We start from the raw sequence: 23,637 nt of genomic DNA on the forward strand, positions 1-23,637 counted from the left end.
TGACAGAGACACAGAGCGTTGAAAGAACTACTCCGACGAACCAGCCCTCTGTTCATATGTATTAATATTGGGGGGCTGATATTGACCGTTGCGAGAAACCGGGGTGGCCGGTCATGCCAGCCACCGGCCGATCCTACGAAGAAGCATGTTTGTCGCACACCAACATTCGGTGTAGCGCAGCGCATGCACAACCTATGCACCGTGCCAGCGGCAGCTATCTGAAACTTTACAACTTGTCAGTTTAGATAGAGGCGATGGCGGTCGCGATGACAACATGTTGCGGTGAGTGAGGCGACGATGAAGTTTGACAAGGAAGGCGCGTCGCGCACGGACCTTCACCACGTCAAAAACTTGGTGCGACGCGCTACGTTGGTGTCACGATGTCTTGTCGCGCTGGCTACTCGCAGCAGAATCTGCAAATCGCCGTGGCACTGGCCAACCCACGACAACTCAAGTCGTGGTAATCTCACCGCCAGCGCAAAGCGCGGAAAGCGATAAGTCGTGGACAGCCCTGCCCGGGCTGTAAGAGTAGCAGGCCCTTGAACGTGAAATGAAGTGTGACGTTGACGATGCTGTGGAATAGAGTCACGGATGAGAGCACATGTGCAGTGGAATAATGTTTATTGATGCGAGTCTAGTATGAACGCGTGACGCTGAGTGCACGCCGCGTGGGACCTGTAGCCTCTCTTATTAGCAAAGCTCTCAAAGGAAGGCATTTCAAGAGTAGAAGTATTCGATGCGAATCAGACAGCAGTTGGTACAATTTTTGGTCGACAGTAAATTCCGATCAGGTCTGTGATTAAAAGGTGTTTTCATCATTGCAAGAGGGTGGAGAAAAAGTGTAGACTTACCATTCACAACATCATTCAACTTTAAGACGCTTGAAGAAAGTCTCGATGCTCTTCTGTGATGCATCATGACGAGAACTTCCGATACCACCCCCGGTGCGCTTGAGACTGCGGAGATGGTCCTTACCGTTGATCGCAAGGATGGTTGCAGACCACACTTCAGCGAGTCGCGGTGCGATAGCCGGTGAAGCTTGACCAGGTACCCGGATGGGCGCTTCTGAGTCGTGCTGGCATGCGGGGCCACGTCCAACTACCGCTTGCGGTACTTTGACCTCGCCCAGACCTTGATCGGTTGCCGACATCTCAACGGGCGACGAAGAGGGCTCTGGGGTAGGCGCCGCGCGCACGTCTGCCGAGGTGCTGTGATCGCTAGGCTCTGCTCTGGTCACGTACAACTCGAGGTAACCAGTGTTGGACCAGCCACCAAGATGCTCGAGCGACGGTCGCGCCGTTGCTTGGAGCTTTGGAGAGAGCGCAACACTTTGGCGTGGAAGGCGCAAAAGCAGTCGCTTCCAAAGAGTAGAGAGGAAGATGCCATGCGAGACTATTGCAACCACAGTATCAGCGTCTTCCGACACTTCGCCGAGGAGCGGCAAGAGATGCTCATCAAGGAACGCATCGGCTCTGTGCGCCATAGTGTTTTTCGACTCCACTTCCACAAAGCCTGGTGTATCCTTGTTGTCAAGTCGATCGTAGAACTTCTTCCCCTCCTTGGATCCGAAGTCCTGCTCCATCAACGCCCGTAGCTGCACGACATCCGGAACCGCTTTCGCAGTGTTATCGTCGCTTGCGGGCATCAATTGAGCTTCTCGGATCTTGCCAGCTGTTTTCACAGCCCGCTGGAGGTGCGACGAGAAGAGGTGGGTGAACGTCAACCCAAGGGCCTTGAAATGCTGACCAAGGCGGGTGGCCTGTTGGTAGCCGTGGTTGGTGAGTGCTGAATCTCTGCTACCAGCACTGTAATAATTAGCAACGTACGCTGATGACGACATATGGAAAGCTTACTAGAGTTGGGCGACATTGTCGACCGTTTCCCCGTGCCGGATCAGAAACAGCCTCATCGATCGCGCCATGGTGCCCACATAGGGCGGTATGAAGCGCCGTCGAGCTTCATGGATGAGTGAGGCGGGTAGAGAAAGACTGAGCTCTAAGAAATTGCGCGCGACAATCTGAATGACATGGTCCGTGTTAGCGTCGTAATGACTAAGCCCGATCTTCTGGTTTGCCAACCTTTGGAAATGACCCATTTCCTCAGCGCTGCAACCATCACTTGCACACTACAGCAGACTTTCGACTATCTAACAAGACGCTAATATATACCTAGGATAACTATATATATCTATGTTATCTAAAATGACGTGAGTAGGGCTGCAATCTACTACTACAGCTGCACATGGACACATCCATCTTATTGTAATACGGTCAAATTTTTCTTTCAAGGTGGCAGCGTACCTCTTGTCATGCACCAGATTATTGCAAGCTTTTCGGCGCGTTGTGCTGTGCGTGCACTTCACGCACTCGGTAGAATACGATGAGATGCGCAGTTGCAACAGCAACAACAAACGGCTACGGCTACCGGAAGACATTTGTACGCTACACAGTATCCGCTCATCAACTGTGCAGAACACTTTCTGCGAATCACAGTATGTTGCTTCGAAGAAGTTTTACCGTGTAACTTTCTGCTGCTAGATCCGCTGCCTTGGACCTCTGAGTTCACACTGGACGAGCTCTTGAAGGGCCTGCAAAGCAAACCGGAATTGTCAGCCCTTCTTCTCTCGCAGTTATTTTTCAAGATGTCTGTGAGGCATCCAATATATCAGGTAGTGTTCCTGACACAGACCCTACATAGCCTCCGCATCCTTTCCCCGCTTTTTCGATTGCACACATCGACGTCGCATTGACCCTCTTACACTTCGCAACCTTTATCATCTGCTCCCTCAACATCTACCACACTATCTCCAAATCGCACACTACCAAGTCCGTAGAGTCAGACTTCTCGAGCAGCACCACGCCGCTTCAAGATGTAGCAAGATACTTCGCAAGCCAACTGACTCCCAAAATTCCTATTTCGGCCCCACGTTCTTACCACAAGTTTGAGCAGCGCCAAGATTTCACAGATCAATCTTACCTGGCAACCCAGACCCGGAACAGCAAGTAGCAGCTGGCACTTATCTTCTGCGAGTCGTGCGATATCACCTGCCAGCGCGAGCTAGCTTTACCCACGCAAGTCTCTGTGACTTTATAAGTCTTCCAACGACATCGCATCACCTTTTCCTCTCAACCATCCGTCTTCTACCAATCTGCACAGTTTCCACAGCCGCGCAGCAACAATTGTTCACGAAAAACCTATACTTCTCAACTTCTGAGGATGGCTCAGATGGTCAACCAGAACATGCCACCAAAGCCTGAAGTCGAATTCGACTTTAATCTTCCGCACGGCATTGGTGGCGAAGCATCGCTGAGCAATGAACCCGATAGTCTCATTCCACAGACCGACCATGAGCCGATGGAAGATGTTCAGCAAACAGTGGAGCGAGATCATGACCTGAATTTATCTCATGAGAACTCAGCCCAACACGACATGAACTACAATACGCTCGAGGAGGGATTTTCCGACGACGATGATGCTCCCAAAGCATTCGATTGGTCCTGGACCGCTCATCAGGCTCGGAGGTCTTCCCCCAAAAAGAAGAAGTCACCAAGAGCCGAAGATAGCGACGATGAAGCCAGTCCTAAGAGCAAGAAGCCGCGCCATTCACTTTTCGGGGGCTCAGCGGAAGAGGTCGAAGAGGACGACCTCGAAGATCTTTTCGAAGAACCGCCTGAAGATCGCCTTATAGACGAGGCTGAAAACTTACCTGAGACCGAGTTGCGCAAACATAGCATCGGCAACCGCATGTCTAGTCTCAATCTCGATCAACAAGAGAGAGAAGCTAGTCCGCTCGAGCAGCAATTCAATGTTGGCTTTCAGCAACCCGGAGACTCAGACAGAGAGGGCATGTCTTCCAGAGGATCTCCAGCGCCATCCGACGGCGAGGTCATCATTCCCCCCGATACACAGGTGAGACTGTTCATTCTATAACCACTGTCACAGTCAAATACTTACTTTACCAGCCGGCCTATGGATTGCGACAAGGTATCGACCGAAAGAAGACTTACACTTATGTCGATCAGGACGCGTCCGGAAACTTCGATCCCGCGCAAGAGACCCAGAACAAGGCACTGAAATTGAAGCAAGCAAAGGCTGCTAAAGCTGCGCATCGTTTCAAGAAGGGAAAGCAGCGCGCATCTAAACAGGCGGTAATGAAGTGTATTGCCAGACTGCTCTTCGAGAACTTCGGTAATGTGAGGAACGTTACCAACGAGGAGGATAACTGGCCGGCCGATTGGTCGGACATTGATTCTGAAGCTGAGCGCGAGCTGCAAGAGTATCGAGATTTCTTCCGCCGCAAGAGCCCCGATCGCACCATGCAACATCCGATCGAAGATCCCCTCGCCGAGGTAGATGATCTAACAGGGTATCCAGCAGCGCGAGGTTGCATATCCTGTCGCAACAACGAAACGAGTTGCTCTCTAGTAACAGGTGGTACATATCCTTGCCAGGACTGCTTCGACATGGCTATAGAATGCGATCCCATCCTTCTGCCTACCGAGAAAGGCCGCTGCAAGCAATGTGCCGAAGACGGCAACGAGCGCTGTTCTTTTGAAGACTCGCCTGGTCAAGCTATCTGCGACCATTGCGCTGACAACGAGTACATATGCGAAGCGCTACCGCCGGTGGGCTACCGCGCTGAGAGGATAATTATCGATGAAGTTATCTATACTGAGGATCGGCCCCACATACAATGCACGAATTGTCGCCTGGAGAAGAAGCGCTGCAGCCTGAAGAAGAAGACCGATAAGCCCCCATGCAAGCGCTGCAAGAAGAACCACATCGGCTGCACGTTTTGGGACATCCCCAAGGTCGTCAAAGAGAAGAAGGCAAAGGTATTGGGACCGACTAAGGGAGACGCACCGGAAGTTGCTGTACCTGATCACGACTACTTCACGAAGGAAGACCTTGAAGATCTATACGGAGAAGATGTACCGATGTTCTCACGCTCGCCGACTCCCGAGCTCGAGATGGAGGATAACGCCGGCCACAAGGGTAAGCTGACAAAGATCAACACCTGCTTCGCGCATCCTATTCAGTTCGGTGGGCAGAAGAACACTAGCGACTGCAACTTTTGCGAGATTCCTAACTTTGGGTTCACTGGGCTGTTCGAGAAAGAAGTCCATGTTATCCAATGGCATAACGGGATGGGATACACTGAAGTTGGCGGTGGACATGCGGAGAACAGCAACGGCGGTACGACTATGTGCCAGGATTGCACGATGGGTAAGCTCCATCTCTTGCTTTCTTCAAAAAGAATTTTGTACTTCACGATCAATTTCACTAACAGCTCCACCAGGCAGAGTGCAAATTGTGGCTTGCGAAGGACATGAGATTCAGCACATATTTCCCAACGGCATGACCCCAGATTTCGATCAGACAGCTACCGATCTCCTAGAGTCTGCTGAGACATCGGCAGGAGTTCAACAACAACTCCAGCGCTGGTGTTCGATGTGCTTCACCCCTGCCACATTCGCCTGCCGCAAACACCAGATATCACTGTTCGATCAAGAGATTGAGGGATGCGGGTTGAGGCTGTGTATCGGCTGCCAAATCAGGCTCACACAACAGTTCAACAACGACAGTAGCCTCATGGCCGAGACGCTTGACCGTGAACCGAAGGCTAGCGCGGACGAGGATATTGATCCTGAGAACAACATGGTGGTCAGGGCAGACGTTGGTTTACTGTGCCAGCAAGGTTTACTTATGAGAAGTCTTGTACATGAAGCGGAAGAGACAGATAGCTGAGTCGGGATAATGGTACTGGTGTGTTGGTATGGGAAAAGGCGCCTCAATGCTATGATGCGCAAAGGTGCTAGGTGTGGAGCCAATCTTCGGAGTCATGCGGAGTCAGCATCCGTCTCACTTACTACACGATTTCATCTTTCTCCCCAATATACATCGTTCAACTGATCGGGGAGTATTCTTTCTCTTCTGACGGCTTTGTGATATTCTGGGCAAGTACGCGTTCATGGGCTTTCCTCCGCGCCAACTATGACGTACGTGATCTGGCGTACCTCCTTCCTTCCCCAACCTCGCCATTTGTCCAACTCAGACAACGTCACTTGCAATGTCGCTCAGTCATTGATGCGATATCGTGTCTCCTGTTCAATCAACAAGACTTCAAGGCGACACAAAAAAGTTCCGATGGCAGCTCTAAAGAATCACGCGTGTACCTATGGGGCACATCATCTGTCGCACGACTGACTCCGGACATGCCATAACTCTCGAGGGCAATAAAAACTTCATTTATCATCGCACACTAACTCGACTAATACTCAAAGCCAGCTGCCTTCCGCTCCTCAACATCAGTCTCAAACGGAGCCTCAGCCTGCGGAGTAATCCTCGCCAAATGCCTGCGCGCGCCATCATCCCAGTCAAGCAGCGCACTGTGCGCCGTAACACGATTATCCCAAACCACAACCGTGCCAGGCGCCCATTTAACGCGTGCCTGGAAGTCCTGTCCTTTCGCGATATGATCGTATAGGAAGTTGAGTAGGAAATCCGACTCCTCTTTCTTGAAGCCTACGATGCGTCGGCTAAACTGAGGGTTCACGAAGAGCGCTTTCTCGCCCGTTGCGGGATGTGTTCGCACGAGCGGATGGATTGAGGTTACTGGGTCGCGACGCACGATGCCGCCTCGGTTCTTGCTTGCGTCGGCTTGCTCGACAGCTGAGGTGGTGTTAGTATCTTTTGCAGCGCGTTGTCCGGCGTCGATGCTTACCTGAGTGAACAACTCTCAAGCCGTGCAGTCGCTTCCTGAACTCTGGCGAGAGTCTGTTATACGCCACCGCTTGGTTCGCGAACAAAGTATCGCCTCCTGCCGCTGGCCCATCAAGAACATACAGGAAGGTAGTACCAGGTGGCTGCTTTTCATACGTCACATCTGAGTGCCAGGTAATCGAGTTCGTCCGCTCTTCGAAGAAGTCTCGCGCCGTGGTGTCGTCAGTACCTCGATGGACGAGATGAACCTCAGGATAGCCCTCAGGAGCTCCGGATGTAGGATGGATGTGGTGTCGACCGAAGTACCCACCGAAAGCGATTGCGTCTTTGATTGGGATGTCTGCGAAGTCCTGATCGCGAAACGCTACGACTTTCTTCTGGGCGACAAAGAGTGCGAGTTCATCTTTTCCGGCATCCGTTAGCTTGCTTAGCTGGACACCATGGACTTCAGCGCCGATGTTCGCTGTGATGTCGGCGACAGTGGCATTTGCCAAGAGGTTAGGGAAAGAAGGGTCGGCATCTTTTCCGTGCTCAGTGTGCTCGAATGGCTCCCATGGTGGGTATCTGAGTTTTTGGTTAGTCTCCAGCACCATTGATGGCATGGCGATACTCACTTTCTGCCCTTCTCATTGTCCCAAGTCGGGAGGTAGTGCGGATACTTGGCAGGCGCATGCTTTTCAGTGCCGCGCAGCTCGAGTTCTTTCTGGAAGACCTTCGGGCCACCAAAGGCAGCTTCTTTGTACTGACCAACTCCAGACTTGTAGCCGACAGTAGTCTGTTCGGTGACCTCTTCGATGAGTGCGGGAGCCATGTTGCTATCAAACGATATCACTTCGGGTGATGGTGAGGAACGTCAATCTAGAAGTCTATCACATCACCTGTGGATTGGCCTTATATGTATGAATCGCATCCTAATTGTGAGTAGCAATGCTTCATTGCGACTGGACATTAGCTACTCGCAACCCCGCTCTTGCGAACTCAGCGCCAAGTTGCCACAATCATCGGATGTCGCAGTCAAGTAACATAACTTGGCGATCCAGTGAATTTGACTGCCGCGATATGCCCCGATCAATCAGCGTGCGATCACATTGCATCAAGCATGCATTGTATTGCTTCATACTTTCTTCCTACAGCAGACTAACCGCGAGCAGCAAAGACCAAGGAGTTGTGCAAGACTCCATGCAACCGGACCATCCCACGCGATGTCGAATATACCAAGAGTCTGGCGTCAGTGTTATCTCCGAACGCACTGTTGCAGTAGTGGCGGATATGGTGTTCCATATCTATGTCGCCAACACCCCAGCCAATCACGCAATCCATAATCGAAAGAGACCACGACGAATCAACTCCGGATATACTGGACAGAACCGCTCGACCCCGCTGCGGAATACTAACCACTGCTTGCGTGCTCGTTAAATATAGCGGGATGATTGCTGCTGTCAGTTCCGCGGCCAGTGTCGAAATCCAAGTGCAATCGGGAGGCGCAATCACGGCGAAGATGCATTGACAGTCGGTGGATACACGGTCATCGTGCGTTGCAACGCTAGGAAAATTGCGAAATTGTTTCTCTGAACGATGCAAGTGCAGAAGCTCTGCGTATGGGATAGTTATCGCGTGGGTCAACGAGCGAGAGAGCGCCCACAGATATAATGAGAGCGCATCCTCGCAGAATCTCTGTTAGAGGAGTGATCCATTGACTTTGACAGAGTATATTACATTCCAAGATGGTAGCCAACGATGCTGCTGACGACTACTCTGTCGATGGTAAAGTGGTACTCGACACTGCGGAAAGCACCAACAACAGCGACACGGCAGTCAACACATCCGGTACCAAAACAAGATATGGCACGACCTTCATCTCTTCAGACATCGCAAAAGACCGATACAGGCCTGTAGATTCTTACGAAGGCATCCATCGATACGATCCAGACTTTGTCTGGGACAAGCCAGAAGAAAAGCGTCTCGTGCGCAAGGTAAGCAACACCATGCTTTAAGGATTAACGGATCTCACGCTGACCTACCCCAGATCGACAAGCGCATCTGTACCTGGGCCTGCCTAATGTTCTTCGCCCTTCAACTCGACCGAGGCAACATATCGCAAGCGCTCAGTGACAACATGCTCGACGACCTTGGTATGAATACCAACGACTACAACTACGGGCAAACCATCTTCTACCTCTGCTTCCTCTGCGCTGAACTCCCATCCCAGCTGATCAGCAAGAAGCTAGGTCCCGATAACTGGATTCCTGTTCAGATGGTTAGCTGGAGTCTTGTCGCTAGCTTTCAAGCTTTCCTGAGCGGGCGTAGCTCGTTCTTTGCTTGTCGAGCGCTGCTGGGGTTGATTGAGGGTGGCTTCATTCCCGATAACATTCTTTACCTCAGTTACTTCTACACTGGGTGGGAGTTACCTGGGCGGTTGAGTTGGTTCTGGGTGAGCTACCAGTCTACTCAGATTGTCTCTGCCTTCTTCGCCTTTGGCATCTTGCGTCTGCGCGGACACAACGGCATGGAGGGGTGGCGTTGGTTGTTCGCTCTTGAGGGGATGCTGACTGGCTGCATCGGCATTGCATCTTGGTTTTACCTGCCACCCAGTCCAACACAGACGGCGAGTAAGGCGTGGAATCCTTTCCGTGGCAAAGATGGGTGGTTCAATGAGAGAGAAGAGAAGATCATGGTTAACCGCATACTGAGGGATGACCCTAGCAAAGGCGACATGCACAACCGGCAGGGCTTGAGCTTCCGCATGCTGTGGGATTGCCTTAGGGACTATCACATGTGGCCGATTTACCTGCTTGGCTTATCATGGACGATACCAACCACACCTTCAACAGCGTATCTTACGCTTCAACTCCGATCCCTTGGCTTCGGTACCTTCGAGACTAATCTCCTCACCGTAAGCCCTCGCTTCCGATACATGTCCTGCGACTGACACACACAGATCCCCGCATACGTCCTCTTCATCCTGCAACTCCTCTTCTGGACCTACATATCCGAGCGCTTCAACCAACGCTTCCTCGTCGGCCTCGTTTCCCAAATCTGGGCGTTACCTCTCCTCATTGCGCTAGAAGTCCTCCCTGCAACCGCGTCGCCCTGGTCACGCTGGGTGCTATCAACCCTCCTCGTCGGACACCCGTATATCCATGCTATCCTAGTTGCCATCACATCGCGCAACGCCGGCGCAGTCAGGACGCGTACGGTGGCTAGTGCGCTGTACAATATGTGTGTCCAGGCGAGTAGTATCATCAGTCAGAACATCTATCGCGATGATGATAAGCCGCTTTATCGGAGGGGAAATAAAGTCCTGATTGCGATCTGTGCGTATAACTTTGCGCTGTTTGTTGGAGCGAAGGTGTACTATGTTGCTGTTAACAGGAAGAGGGATAGGATCTGGGAGAGTATGACGAAAGATGAGAGGGAGACGTATCTCGAGACTACGAAGGAAGAGGGGAATAAGCGGTTGGACTTCCGGTTCGCACATTGAGTGGATTTTGGGGGTTGGCGATATTAATGGAGTTTCTACACTGCGCAAGTTGGCTCGCTCCTCTATCAACCCCCCACATGGTTTCTACACTATACCATAGATCTACACAATCATGCCCCTACCAAGGCAACTCCTCCCCAGTCCTATGAAAAAATCTCCCCGTATCCGCCATCCCCTTCGTACTCAACACATCCCACAGCCCCCTCGCCGCCTCATCCGGCTCCACCGCTCCCGGCACATCCTCTCCTTCGTTATGCCTCGGATCTAGATTCGTCTTGACAATCCCCGGATGCAGCACCAGAACAGTCACACCCTGCTCTTTCAAATCCACACTCATACTCTTGAACAAACTATTCACGCCCGCTTTACTAGCGCGGTACGCGTACTGGCCCCCGGAGGTATTGTCTGCCATACTGCCCACGCGGCTTGATACTACGCCGATCTTGGGGGAGGGAGATTTGAGAATGTTGGGTAAGAGGGCTTGCGTTAATAAAAGTGGTCCGAAAGTGTTCACCGCGAAGGTTTTCTGCAGTTTTGACATGTCGACTGTGTGGAGTGTATCTTCTTCAGGTCTTTCCATGATGCCGGCGACGTGGAGGAGGAGGTCGATTGATGTGTCTGCGCCAATAGCAGTCGCACACCCATTGATTGAGTCTGGGGAGGTGATGTCGAGCTGTTGTACGGGGCAGGAAAGGGATCTTATGGCAGGACCGAGGGTTTGATCTGTTGCAATTACATCGTAGCCCTGAATGAGGCATGTTAGGCTATTCTTTGGGGTGGAGGGAAAGTAATGAGGGTCGAACTGACTTCGTTCAGAAGGATCTTGGCGAGCGCATGGCCGATGCCGGAGTTTGCGCCTGTTATTACTGCTGTGGGCATGGTGGCGACAGTAGTTTGAGCGTTGTTGCGAGTGACTATGAGTTTTTAAGTGATTTGAAGAACTTTTTGATGTTTGATACAGTCCGATATCTAAACATCGAGGACATCGATACAGAGGTACTTGTTATACAGATAGAATCTGGCCTATGACGTTGATGACGTCTATCTTACAACGAAGCAAACTTACCGTCACTCCCATATCCAGTGAGATATGTAATCGAACTAGATTCTCCAGTTAACACATGTAGAACCAAAACATTCCCGGCGTGAAGCAAGACCTAAAGGCTCCTGTTGAACGTTCTCATGGTAGCATCACCAGTTGTGCCATTCCTAATCGGGCTAGTGTACTTAGTCTCATATCCATTGAGTCTCATCAGGCAAGTGATGTCGTACACATCTCGCAAACGTACAACTCACATCCTACATCCTACAACGTATAACCCAGAAAGAAAGAAAAACAAGGAAGGAAAAGACATAAAACGCCGGCGCGGTCTACACACGCAACCCATAAACGTGTCCTTCAAACAGAAAAAAAGACACAAGACACAAAACGTACACGTACAACACCCTTACCCAACCCTCTCCCATTCCCACACCCACCCCCCCCCCCCCCCTTTCCAATCCCTTCCCGCCCCTCTTCCTCTCCCCCAGTCCTCCTTTTACGCGCCCACACCCGGAACACTCACATTCCCCATCCCCATCCCCAACCCCAAACTCTTCCCTCCCCTCGGCCCAACAAACCCCTGTCTCTGGCGTCCCGTCCTCCCCCTGCCCAGCCAATTATACTTCAACTCCTTATTCAGCCTTCCGATTTTCTCCTGCGCATCATCGCTGGACTGCAGAGACACGAGCACAGACACACATTGCAGCATGCGGCCGACTGTTTCGGTGACTTTGGTGCTGTCCATGGGGGTTGCGCGGAGGGAGGAGGGGGCGTTGGAGGAGAAGTTGCTGTGCGATGTTGGGGGTGGGGGGTGCAGGTGGGAGATGGTTGGGTGGAGGGCGTTCGAAGAGGGGTGGTGAGGGTGGTAATGCGGAGGCGGGTGGGAACTCGGGTTTGAGGAGAAGGATCCGGCGGATGTGTTGGATGTCGCACGTGACCGTGTGCTGTTTGCGAATGTCGAACTCGTTATACTCGTCGTGCTTTCCAGATAGCCCGCACTCGACGTACTCGTCGAGTTGAGACTACCCATCTCCCCTCCTGCACTGCCCCTTTCCCCCGCACCACCAAACCCACTCCCCGCAGTCCCAGGCCTATGATCAGGAATCGGAGACGGAGATTCCAGTCCCGCATTAAGATTCTCCAAACTGAGGCGTGAGAAGATGGCCATGAGAGCTTCATACCGCGGTAGAATAACAATATCCCTAAACATGAGCAGCGTAATCCTTCTAACCTCCAGCTCGCCCAAGATGGGTATGTTCCTATGTTCAGGACTCTTGGTATTCATCTCATCGGGTAGCATGACGCCCCAGAACTCGCCCGCCTGGACACTCGTCATGATGCCACTTCCCCTGAACTCGAGGTCTAGGGGTAGGAACACGGCTTGCAGGAAGGGCAGGATGGTAGTAAAGACTACGAGCCACATTTCCACCAAGTGCGGGATCAGGCGGTCGTCAGGGACATGTCGTAGTGTTTGATCCAGAGAACCAAATCCCGTTTGGAGGAGTTCGTTGAGGTCTTCGATGAGGATTATGGGCGAGCGTTTGTGGATACAGCGTTTGATGTGGACGGTTACTAGGGCGTTGAAATCTTCGACGGGGGGCCGGGGGTCTTCTCCTTCAAAAATCAAGAGCACTCTTGCTTTTAGTAGTGGCCAGGCGTCGTCGGGCGAGAGGCCATTGATGCCAAAGGAACTGCCTAGGTGGAGCATCTCTGTTGTGTGAGAGATGGTCTGGCTGGGCGTGCTCATGTTGGGGGTTGTGGTTATGCTGTTGGCTAGGGACGGCCATTCTGATCGCTCGGTGCTAAACGACTGGTTCCGCTCTCGATATGGGGGTTCGAGTTGCGCGTCTAGAAATGCGGCGGCCTTTTCTTCCTTCTTCGCTCGGCGGAGATGGCGTCCACCATGCCGGAGATCCAAGCCGGTTACTGAATTCGCAAAACTACTCGAATGACCTGGCGATGACGGCGCAGCGAAGGAATACAGCGGCTCTGGCGCGCTGGGATTTGTGGGTTTGGAATTACTGCTGGCGGATGATAAAGGCAGAGCGAATCCATCTTGGTCTTTCAACTTGTTCTTCTGCCGTGACAAAAAGTGGTGTTTATGCTTCTCTTCTTTCCTCTCCGGAAGAGAATCATTCCGTGGAGGTACGAGCGTAGATGTCGACGCGTTGGCAGAAGAGTACAACGAAGCATTACTGCTATTCGTCCCGGAATCAACCAAGCTCGTCGTCGACCCCGCCATCATCATGCGATTCAGCGCCTGCGAGCTATGGATGCCAATGCCAATCTTGCCCGGCGACGGCAAAGCCTGGTGCTTGCCATCTAGCCGGTTGTCCACCTTGATGTTCTTCGGCTTGGACGAGAACAGCTTCCCGCCTATCCTGCTCTTCCCCTCCTTCGGCTTCTGCAGCTGGAGCGGCTCAGGCGTCGACACTAGTTTAGGCGACGCGTGTGGTTGTTGTGTCCCCTCAATACCAGGCGAGTTCAGCGGACTCCGTGGAAAAGCCGCGTTCGCAGCGCTCGTCGCGGCCATCCTGCCTCCCCCAACTCCATTCGAATACGTAATGCCATTCGTCCTAAACGTGACCTGCGCCGGCACAGGCGGCGGACTCATCGGCTGGCCCCGTCCCGCAGGCACAGCTTCATTCGGAGCAGGTATCGTGGTAGAACGCTTGCGGTTGTGTTGGGGGTTCGAGGCATATGCGGCCTGAGCTGCGATCTGCGAGGCGGTAAGATGGGTCTGCGACGCCATGGTATTATCTCGGTCCCGTATAGAGCCCTCCTTCATAGAACTCAGACTAGGCTCGAAGTAACCCTGGGAGCGCTGGCGGGGGCGGTGTCCTAGATGCGCGCCAATGTGACTCTGGCTCTGTGTTGCATCGCGCACAATGCCTGGACGCGAGTAGTTTTGCGCAGCGGCACCGCGCGAGTCTGCTGATGTCGGCGACTTTGCGGACGAGGGCGAGAGTATCGAGGCGGGCAGGGGAGAGCGGCGTTGTTGCTGCTGCAGCGTCGCTTGGGAGCCGTCCGAGTCGGATTCGTCGAGCGAGGGGCGGTGAATCGAGGGCGTGTGAATCGATGGCGTTTGGGGAGGGGGTGAAGAGGGAGCCATCGTGGGCCGTCGCACTGCAGGCCGTCTCGTATTACCGCGTGGGTTGCTTTTGCGACAGTGTGGCTGTTTGCAGGGACAGGGTGTAGAGGCGGTGGCTGTAGATCTGGGCTGCAGACACGGGACGGATGGAAAGTGAATATGGGGGAGAGGGAAAGAGAAGTTCGTGTCTAGTCGTATTCCCTCATGGCCTGCATGGAGAGCGTAGCAGATACAGCGTTATCCAAGCTCAGAGCGGAGTGGTGGGAGGAGCTGACGTGCATCCAACTGCCACTGTTACATGCGCCGTTGATGGATCGACGTAGCGTGGCCGTGCTGTCTCCACCCCGAGCCGCTTGACCCCGCCTATCTTCAATTCAAGATCCATCAACTTCAAACAACCAACTGCATATCGAGCCCTACTTTCACAACACCATCACACCAAATCACCGAATCCCACCATTCAGCATGCCCTCCTTAACAGCAACATACACATCCCCAACCTCGTCCCCCCAAACCTTCACCTCCGAACTCCCCGCACTCGCCTCACCACCCACAACCACCAATCGCGTCGCCTATCTCGACACCCTCTCTACAACGCTCAGGGACCTGCAAAAAGACGTAAACGCATTCCTAACGCAAAAAATGGCCGACGACAAAGCCGCCGACGACGCAAAGGACGAGGAGACTTATGGCGAGGAAGTCGTTGATGAAGACTGAGGCTTGATTGCATTGAGAAGCGCATTCTTATAACAAGGATATACACACCAGCACAACCTCCTCCTGGACTATAACACACGACACGACCGCACCTACCGCCACCCCGAACTACCCGTCCTCCTCCCCACCGCACCTCCAAAACCACCACCCGTACCCACACCCACACTCCCCCTCGCACACCCACTATGCACAACACTATTATCCGGGAAAACTCTTATCGCACTCCCGCCAAACCTCTTATGACAAACCGCACAATGCCTCTCCTCATCAATCACCACCCTGCGATTCAATCCGCCAGGCACCTTCCTGCCATACATATCCAGCTTATCCTCTTTCCCTAGCAGCACCGCTGCCTCAACAGCCACTTTCTCCACACCCCTCAAATGCGCAACAATGCGCTCTTCGTTTAATAGGGAATTGGCGTTGCGGATGCGGCCGAAGAAGTAGGATTCTAGGTCCTTAACGGGTAGGGTAGGTGGTATGAGGTCAAGGGTTGTGGCTGCGGGAAGGCGAGCGCCGTGTTTCGATAAAAGATCGAGGGCTGGGGGCCAATTTGGTTGGTGGGGCGGTGGGGGTTGCAGGTAGAGTGAGAGGAGGACGTGGTAGATGGAGAGTTCCGTGTCTTCGATTGTGCCGCGGGTTGCTTGGGGGGAGCGGTCGGGGGAGGTTGCTGTAGGGGGTGCGGTGTAGACTTGGTTGCAGTATCTGGGTGGTTGTGTTAGTGAGATGTTGCTCGATGGTAGGCAAGTATGTTGGAGTAGAATGGAAGGACATACTCTTCAGCTTTCTGGTAATCCTTCAACTGAAAGACGTAAATCGCCAATGCCTGCTTATGACTTCCCATCTTACTCAGCACGATAGCCCTCGCTTCGTAGTAATCAGGATCTGTACCTCTCATTAGCAAACGTTCGCAATTTCCAACCTCCATGTCATATCGGCAATCAACATACCATTTGCCGGAAGTTGCTGAAACACCCTATACCGATTATACTGCGCATTCCCCTTTTTCAAGAAAGTTTCCAACCTCCCCTTCCAATCCCTCTTCTCACTCTGCCCTTCCTCCCCCTCACCAAACTCCCCCGCTTTCAACCTCTCCAACAACAAATCCACAAGCCTCTGGTGGAAATCCACATTCAAATCATTCAGCTCCTCGATAATGTGTTCGAGATATCTGACTGCGAGTTTTAAATCTATATTTTGTAGAAACTCGAGGACGCGGTCGCGAGGCAGTGTCTCAGCGTTCTCGGTATCAGCGAGGAAGATCTCCATGCCGAGTTTGGGATCCGTGCGGAGCGGCCATTCCGCGTATTCGAGAATGAGGTCGATGAGTTCAGGGGGCAGAGCCTGTAAATACCCTACCGTCCTTTGCGGTCCTTGTAGTGCGGGGGACACTTCCTCGTCGGCTTCGTTCTTGCCGAATTTCTCGAGTAATTCTAGGGCCTGGCGATGCAATTTCTTGCCGTGCAGGAAGTCGATTAGATCGGCGTATCGACCTGTTTCGTAGAGCTTCTCTTGTACGACGTCTGGTTCGCAGAAATTGGGGAGACGGAAGAGGGAGCCGGCTACACTGGGATTCGCAATCATGTACGCGCGGAAGAGGGTTGTGTCAACGAGTTGAGCCACTTCGAGCAGTTTTGCTTTCCAATCTACAGGAGATTGGAGCGAGGACTCTTCGATAAAGATGTGGAACGGTGGCTTTTCGGCTTCGAGTTGGCTGCCGCTAGGTGTAGGCAGAGGCTCTTTGAGGTTGCCGTCGGTGTCGATGTAGCGCTTGATTTGGACGCGACATTGAGTGAGGAAAGACTGCAGAGCGCGAACAGAGTCTTTGAACTCTTTCTCTGCGGCCGCTTTGTCTGGCTGGGAGGGGTCGGTTGGCCTCTTCTTTACACTCGCCGGTTCCATGGTATCGTCTTTGGCCGAGTTGGTGCGGATAGAAGCAGCGTCTGAATCGACTTTCTTATGGCCTCCGACTCCAAACCGGCCCATCATCGACCGCCCGATCGTGGCCACGGGAGCCGGCGTGCTTTCTTCTTGTTCTTTCGTCGGTTTCTCTCCATTTGCTTCTTCCTCGTCCGCCACACTCCCATCACCCTTGACGCTCTCTTCCGGTGCTAGGTTGCCAGCGATAGACCTGGGGTACATTGCGATGACGCGCTCAGGCGGGGCCTTTGCATCGACAAACAACTCCATGGCCTCGCGATACTTCCTCTGGTCGAACAAGGCTTGGGCTTTCAGGATCTGTATCTCTCGCACTCTCTCTTCCTTGTCAAGAAGCAGAGTATCTTCTAGCATGTTGAGAAGACTGAGCGACTCGTCGTAGCGTCCATTGGCAACCAGCTCATCAATCTGTGTCTCATAGCTTTGCGCTCCCATTCGCCATATCGACCGATCGCTCGCGACGAGGAAACCCTTTCCGGCGTGGGCTAAGCTGATGTTTGGCTGCGGTACGTGGAGGAAGCTGACGTTGGGTAGTGCGATTGTCTGTAGCAGGCTCAGTGTATCAGGGTTCCTGACTTCCAGACTGCCCTTCGCGGGAGGTAGCAGTGTGAGCATGTACGGGTAGGAATATGCGATGGTCTCGGGGGCGGAATGCCAGGGCACTTGCCGCTTCTCAAGGGCATTCCCGTCTGTATCGATGAAAAGGCTATTGACATCTTTCGCCAACAGCATCTCGCCCTCTCCAAGCCGTGTCGCGAGCGGTTTGGGGACCCAACTGCCCATGCCCATGTATCCCATGCCTGACGACGAAACTGCGCCGAAGCGTGCTCCGCCCTGACTCCCGTTCTCAGCCAACGCGCCTGGTTTGATGATATCCTGAACCTCCTGCGTTTCGATGTTGACCATTACGAAGCCAGGGTCCATTCCGGCGACTATCTTGGTGCCTGTCGCCCATGTCAGGCTCTTGACGGAAGCAATGAGCGAGATCTCCACCGCGTCACCCGTCAGCTCCATGTCCTGCCATGTCCACAGTATGATCTTCCGCTTCACCGCGACAGCCAAGTGGCTCACGATAGAAGGTATGCCAGTAGAAGGGTCCTTGACGATGTTGCTCGCCGCAGCGAACGTAGTCGCACCCCGTGTCTTCTCGAGCTTCTCCTGCAACTGGTACGTCTGAATGTCGTGGATCGAGACATAGTTGTCTGACAGCGAGACCAGAATATTCGCTTCCTTAATAATCGCCAGCTGCTGTATCGGGCGTCGGGAGAACTTCTCCTCTTCGCGTAGGAGGTCGGCGGGTCTGGCTTTTGGCGTGGCAGGTGCTTCGCTTTCACCGTTCGGGTCGCCGTTCTGCTTGCGGTCGGGCTCTACATCCTCAATCTGGTCGTTTACGCGGTAGATGCGCAGAGCGCCCGTGTTCAAGCCGACAAGTACGCGGTCGCCTGCTCGTGTTAGTAAGCTGGGGAGTTGCTGCAGGCGGGTGCTGTACCATATGCGAGGATGGACTCGATCTTTGACTTGTCGCGCTGCTTGAGCTCGACGATGGGTCGGGCGGTGAATGCAGAGAGCATTATGGCTATTGTATCGACTGCGACTTCATTTGGCCATGGTTATGCCGCTATGCGACGGTTGCTGCAGGCTCCATGGGTGCATGGGATGCGCCTGGAGCTCGGCGGTCATCGTCATTGCCGCGGAGCTTTGGCCAGGGTCCAGCCAGCCACGTGCAGCCACATTACTCTGGGCGACTTGACTGCTTCAATCAACAGATACAAACAACCACGTTTGAAAGACAATATCGAGATCAGATGCTTTGCATTGATAATCTATCTAATCTATCTAAGGTGCTCGCCCGGTTAATAGGCATTTGAGCGAGAAACAGAATGAGAGTGGGTGTTGCTGGTTGAGCGAGTGGGAAAACAACTTCAAACATGACTGTGCAGTAACAGGATAAGGGAGGATATTTGAAATTTCTACCTTTGGTCCATCATGCGTACATTGTGGCAGGACCATCTCTCCCTCATTTTTCACACCCATTGACACACCACTCGAGTGGGTTCATCGGGCCGTCCGGCAACCACCACCAACATCCTGGAAAAACGCCCGCAATAACAGGTCCCGGGCGCAAGCGCCTCCAGGATCAACTCAAGCGGCGGTTCTAAAGAAAGAACACAGCAGAAACCAACCCTTCATCCAGAGGGACGAGGATGCTTCCACCCGTACAAACAAACACAAAAATGTCGGCTTTCAACGTCAACATATCTTCCTCATCTCTCCCAACGCGGTCCTCTCGAAAAAGCACTGGAAGAAAGGAAAACAGGAGGAAAGCACAACGCTTGTTACCAATCAGCACATCAACCCCTCCTCTTGACCCCCAACACGCAGCCACAAGCAACGGGTGCAAAGCATACAAAGCCAGAAGTGGGCTGGTGAGCCAAAACAGGAGTCGGAGGGGCGTGGCGAATGAGCGAGTCATATCCACATATTGCCGGTTCGTGTCCAGCAAACACAGCACTACCCCCGTCGCGGCCTCGAACCACAATCATCATGCACACCAAGAGGTCACCTGTGCAGCGCGCCAAGCGGGCAAGCCACGGCGAGGCGGGGTGCGGCGGCGATACAGCGTCTAGGTGTGGGAATGAAGGGCAAGGGAAACGGGGATGTAGGAGGGCTGGACAGAGGATCGGGCGTAAGGGACCTCGGGGACAGACATACTCAAGGAGATATACACAAAACCTCATCATTTGATGGAAAGACATCTGCAGACAAACACACAAAACATCTCGGGTAGCAAGGAGAGTAATGGAAAGGTACAAAAGTAGTTGGTCTGCAGAGCTTCGCTGTCAAACTTTTGGCGACGAGGGGATATCAATCCAACACGCACTCGCAAGAGAGAGCAGTGACGCAAACGAATAAACACAAAGAAAATTACATCGTGGTTTGGGTATATTGAGCAAAGGGCCAAAATGTAAGAATCAAAACACCGACACATGCACAGCGGAGAAGCAAGCTTCATCAACGCGGTATGCATGTGCCCGAACCCCTTCCCCAGAGAGCGTGTTATCGCATCATCGTGAAAGGAAGGGGAAAAGAAAACTTCAAACACAAGGTTCGGTCTGAGCAATTACGGCTCATCGCAGGTCGGTCAGGTTCGCAGGATTGTCTAATAGTAAGACCAGTCGTTGACCGGTTGACGCAGAAGGCAAGCCGAAAGGTCAGGTGGTCGACAACTGGCTTACGGGTAATTTCGACAAAATATGGATCTTATATGAACGGGTTCTGCTGCTGTTTTTCCTGCGGATAGGGCGACTGAGTGTATTGATGTGGGTCGGAGAACGGACCGGAGCGGTCGTCGGCTGGTGAGGGATCAGCGAGCTGGCCATGGCTGCTTGTGCGTAGATGCCCTGGGCGTGCGGAGTCGGTCACCGCGCGTAAGCCAACTCGGCCAACCTTCTCTGTTACTGGCTCGATATTGTCGCCAGATTCGAATGTAGAGAAAGGCCGGGGGGCGAGCGTGTATGGTGCTGCCTTGTTCACGTTGTAGTCGTTGGGCACGTATTGCGGCGGCGCGGTGGTGGGGTAATCGGCGCTGGGCTTGGGCTCACGGTCGAGAGCGGGGTTGACGACATAGGGATTGCATCCGAGTTCTGGATCGTCACGGTGGAAGAGATGGGTCGAAGCGTAGACAAGGCCGCCAAGGGCAATGAAGAGCCAAATGAGAATCAAGGCGGTGGAGATGAGCGCTTCGGTTTGAATACCGCTCATCAGCTTGTCGATAACGCGTTCGACGGCTTCGGTGATCTCGTCCTTTGCTTTGCCGTTCGGGTCAGCGAGCAGTTGGTTGGCAGAGCCTGAGTCGCTTTGCTCAGCAAGGGCTCCAATAGAGAGTGTGTCGTTTGCGACGCCAGGGAAGTTGACGTGCGCGTGCTCTTGGACCCAAGTGAGGCCACTTTGGAAGCTGGCGATCTTCAGGCCGATCAGGCAATTGAGAACTTCCTTGATCGGGTCGTAAAGTACAGTGCCACCGAACGTGTCGTTGAGCGTGGTGCTCATCTGATCCACAAAGGCGTTGAGAGTGTCGTTGACTGCCGTCGTACTGGTGTTTACCCAGCCGAAAATGTCATCATTGATCGTGTTATCCAAGTCAGCGACGGCGCCGTTAACGCCGTTAGACCATGACATAGACGCGTTATTTAGCGATTCAACGACTTTTCCGGCAAAGTCAGCGACTTGATCCGTGAGCTCTGGGGTCTTGTCTTCGATGGCCTTGAGCAAGAGGTATTGGCAGAAGCATGCAAAGAGACCAGCGATGCCCAGAGAGATCAAGAACATCATGGGAATGGAAGTGGCGTAGGCCCAGGCCCAGCGCATGACAGCTTGTCGACGAGCTGAGCCGAAGCGCCTGCCGAACCACAGGCCGATGCCAGAAGATGTTGGCCGGGACGCGAGATAGACGACGTCCATAGCATCGTGACCCTCGGCGAAGAGAGCGGCACGTTCTTGCATCCTCCGGTAGCGGCGCATCTCCATCCACGCCATCGGGACGCAAACAAGGATGGCGGCAACGATGAGCACACCGAGCGCGATCTTCCGTGCGTTGTAGGCCAGCTCGATCAGATCATCGAAGAACTCGTTGATCGAGTTGCCGTCGGAGCAGAAGGTAAGTGCTTCCTTCTGTGGCACAGGAAGAGCTGTACGGTCGAACTCGAATGTGTCCATCCCGCGGATCAACTTCTTGACCTCTTCGAAAGGCAGGCGGATGATACCATCCGTAAAGTTTTGCACCTGATCGAAGGTCGGGATAGAGTTGTTGAGCTTCTGGAGACCCTCTGACATCTCGGGAGGCATCTCTAGTGCCTTGAGCTTCTTGATCTGGTCGTCCAGGTTGATTTCTGGCTTTTTGAATCCCGGAAGGTTGAAGTTGATCTTGTCCATGATGGAGTTGATGCCGTCGGAAACGGACTTGACGGCGTCGCCCATGTCTTCGGTGACAGACTCGATAGTCTCGTCGAGCTGTTTGTTGATAGCTTCGCCGATTTCTACAGCGGCGTGAAGACTGCCGCTGACAGCGAGGGTGATTAGGCAGAGGTAGGTACTTGTCATCATGTGAATGACGAAGAGGATAATCTCTTCGACACCAGTGACACTCATTTCGAGCATTTGCATGAGGCCACTGATTGCCTTCTCAACCCCCGAAGCTGTCATTTCGTTGACGCCCTTGGCCATGTAGTGGGGCATGGAGGCCATGGAGCTGCCGATGTTCTCGACTTGGGTGCAAGCACTGAGGGCTTCCCGACGGGCGGAAACGAGGCTTGCGTCGGTGCTTGCGATGGCGATGAGTAGTCGCACAAGGACTAGGAGCAGTAGGATCGTCCAGCGATTGATCCATATCTGTGAGAGCCTAGCTCGAAGGCCGAGGTATGGTTTGAAGTTTGGTGTCTGGTTTATTGTAGGTCGTGGTGCATCTTGCGATGGGTAGTAGTCTCGCATCTCATGACTATCGCCAGCGGACATAGATGGAGGCACAGGTGGAAAGAGTTGCTGTTGGTTCGCAGAGGAAGCCATGGCGAAGGAGTATGGCTGTGAAACGTGGTCTGGCTGGCGTATTAGACTCTGAGGTTCAGGATCAATGATGAAGCAGTAAACAAGTGCGGTCGTAGTAGTAGGCCAGCTAGATCATGAATGTCTTCCAGAGACAAGGTAGCGACGTAGGAAAAGTATTAAGCGAAGTATTGCGATGTGAAGACAATAGACAACAATAGGAAACCCCAACGCTCCGTACAATGCAATAGGAAAAGGTGGTAGTGAAGCAGCAAGGTGAAGAAGACTGGAGTGGGGAAGAACGCTGTGAATATCTACTTCACAGCGACTAGGGTAAAATGACTGGAATCCACGTACCGCGAGAGAGCGAGGACCAGTAGCAGGCCTCCCCACCAGGTACCAATGATACCTCGAGAAGAGGCTTGCACGACCAGAGAGTTTCAGCAGGGCATACACGATCGTGAGGCTCAAGTTAGAACAGGCAAATCTAGGAAAGGTGGTGGCCCGAGAATACGCGCCCGCAGAAGTGGAGCAAGCCACTCCCGACCAGTCACCCGGTCAGTTGTAGAAAGGCCCAAAACAAGACACTAGAACAGATCTAACTGCCAGCGTCTGTTATTTTGGGCCGATTTGGCCTCGAGTGGTTGTCGCAAGTCGAGCCGGGTGTCCTTTGTTCCACGGCTTGCGCTCGTTGGCGTGCGATATTCCCGCAGACGGTGGAGGAAGGCAGGTGCACGACCTCGTGACGTCTGGGGTCGTCGCAGCGTGAGAAGGTTGTCGAGCGCAAGGGAACACGACCTCTGAACGTCGGTCGATGGCAGAGGAGGTGCTCAAGGCGCGGAGAGATGCGCGACGCGGCCATTATGTAGCAACACGTCGCCGCACGGCTGTCCGAAGGCCTGTGGCGCCGTCATGCCTTGATTTCGCGTTTCTGCAGCTAGCGAAGACGTCATACCCAGTCTGGTCTTCTGCAGCTGTCAAAGAGCCAACTTCCACCCAAGAATTTCATCAACAGTGTCGCCAGAATTTGCGCATTCTGTGGATTCCAAAATAGCACGAGCGCTCAAATGACGCGCCGTCATACTTGACCGTGAAGATGCCGTAGCC

At 53.2% G+C, this 23,637-nt stretch overlaps 9 protein-coding genes across 9 annotated transcripts; 3 read left to right on the forward strand and 6 right to left on the reverse strand.

Moving 5' to 3' along the window:
* Positions 1-534: 534 nt before the first annotated feature.
* BKA58DRAFT_384212 (histidine phosphatase superfamily) lies at positions 535-1,979 on the reverse strand (the record flags this gene model as incomplete). Its single annotated transcript, XM_046170245.1, has 2 exons — positions 1,854-1,979; positions 535-1,805 (listed from the first exon to the last, which is right to left on the reverse strand). Coding segments are annotated over exons 1-2 (1,007 nt in total), but the record flags the coding sequence as incomplete, so codon positions are not given.
* A 125-nt stretch (positions 1,980-2,104) lies between these two features.
* BKA58DRAFT_384213 (uncharacterized protein) lies at positions 2,105-2,509 on the reverse strand. Its single transcript, XM_046170246.1, has one exon. It carries the CDS (start codon positions 2,432-2,434, stop codon positions 2,147-2,149), a length of 288 nt encoding a protein of 95 aa, XP_046024846.1. The 5' UTR covers positions 2,435-2,509; the 3' UTR covers positions 2,105-2,146.
* Positions 2,510-3,150: 641 nt separating this feature from the next.
* BKA58DRAFT_338221 (uncharacterized protein) lies at positions 3,151-5,875 on the forward strand. The gene is made up of 3 exons (XM_046168285.1): positions 3,151-3,909; positions 3,963-5,226; positions 5,300-5,875. The coding sequence occupies exons 1-3, from the start codon at positions 3,217-3,219 to the stop codon at positions 5,746-5,748; spliced, it is 2,406 nt and encodes an 801-aa protein (XP_046024847.1). The 5' UTR covers positions 3,151-3,216; the 3' UTR covers positions 5,749-5,875.
* A 25-nt stretch (positions 5,876-5,900) lies between these two features.
* On the reverse strand, positions 5,901-7,534 carry BKA58DRAFT_338223 (uncharacterized protein; the record flags this gene model as incomplete). The annotated part of the gene is made up of 3 exons (XM_046168286.1): positions 5,901-6,672; positions 6,725-7,287; positions 7,338-7,534. 3 exons carry the CDS (start codon positions 7,532-7,534, stop codon positions 6,272-6,274), a joined length of 1,161 nt encoding a protein of 386 aa, XP_046024848.1. The 3' UTR covers positions 5,901-6,271.
* A 913-nt stretch (positions 7,535-8,447) lies between these two features.
* Positions 8,448-10,467, forward strand: BKA58DRAFT_360363 (major facilitator superfamily domain-containing protein; the record flags this gene model as incomplete). The annotated part of the gene is made up of 3 exons (XM_046168753.1): positions 8,448-8,696; positions 8,750-9,616; positions 9,662-10,467. The coding sequence occupies 3 exons, from the start codon at positions 8,448-8,450 to the stop codon at positions 10,202-10,204; spliced, it is 1,659 nt and encodes a 552-aa protein (XP_046024849.1). The 3' UTR covers positions 10,205-10,467.
* On the reverse strand, positions 10,323-14,358 carry BKA58DRAFT_401584 (uncharacterized protein; the record flags this gene model as incomplete). The annotated part of the gene is made up of 5 exons (XM_046171672.1): positions 10,323-10,949; positions 11,012-11,118; positions 11,271-11,305; positions 11,501-11,601; positions 11,770-14,358. The coding sequence occupies 5 exons, from the start codon at positions 14,356-14,358 to the stop codon at positions 10,323-10,325; spliced, it is 3,459 nt and encodes a 1,152-aa protein (XP_046024850.1).
* Positions 14,359-14,677: 319 nt separating this feature from the next.
* Positions 14,678-15,280, forward strand: BKA58DRAFT_169053 (uncharacterized protein). The gene has a single exon (XM_046165131.1). It carries the CDS (start codon positions 14,803-14,805, stop codon positions 15,052-15,054), a length of 252 nt encoding a protein of 83 aa, XP_046024851.1. The 5' UTR covers positions 14,678-14,802; the 3' UTR covers positions 15,055-15,280.
* On the reverse strand, positions 15,189-18,648 carry BKA58DRAFT_338237 (uncharacterized protein; the record flags this gene model as incomplete). The annotated part of the gene is made up of 4 exons (XM_046168287.1): positions 18,482-18,648; positions 16,005-18,437; positions 15,831-15,945; positions 15,189-15,786 (listed from the first exon to the last, which is right to left on the reverse strand). Coding segments are annotated over exons 1-4 (3,228 nt in total), but the record flags the coding sequence as incomplete, so codon positions are not given.
* Positions 18,649-20,136: 1,488 nt separating this feature from the next.
* Positions 20,137-22,841, reverse strand: BKA58DRAFT_169061 (uncharacterized protein). Its single transcript, XM_046165132.1, has one exon. It carries the CDS (start codon positions 22,552-22,554, stop codon positions 20,254-20,256), a length of 2,301 nt encoding a protein of 766 aa, XP_046024853.1. The 5' UTR covers positions 22,555-22,841; the 3' UTR covers positions 20,137-20,253.
* Between the last annotated feature and the right edge of the window lie 796 nt (positions 22,842-23,637).

The sequence above is a fragment of the Alternaria rosae genome, assembly GCF_020736505.1.
Source record: "Alternaria rosae strain MPI-PUGE-AT-0040 chromosome Unknown BKA58scaffold_5, whole genome shotgun sequence".
NCBI lineage: Eukaryota > Fungi > Ascomycota > Dothideomycetes > Pleosporales > Pleosporaceae > Alternaria > Alternaria rosae.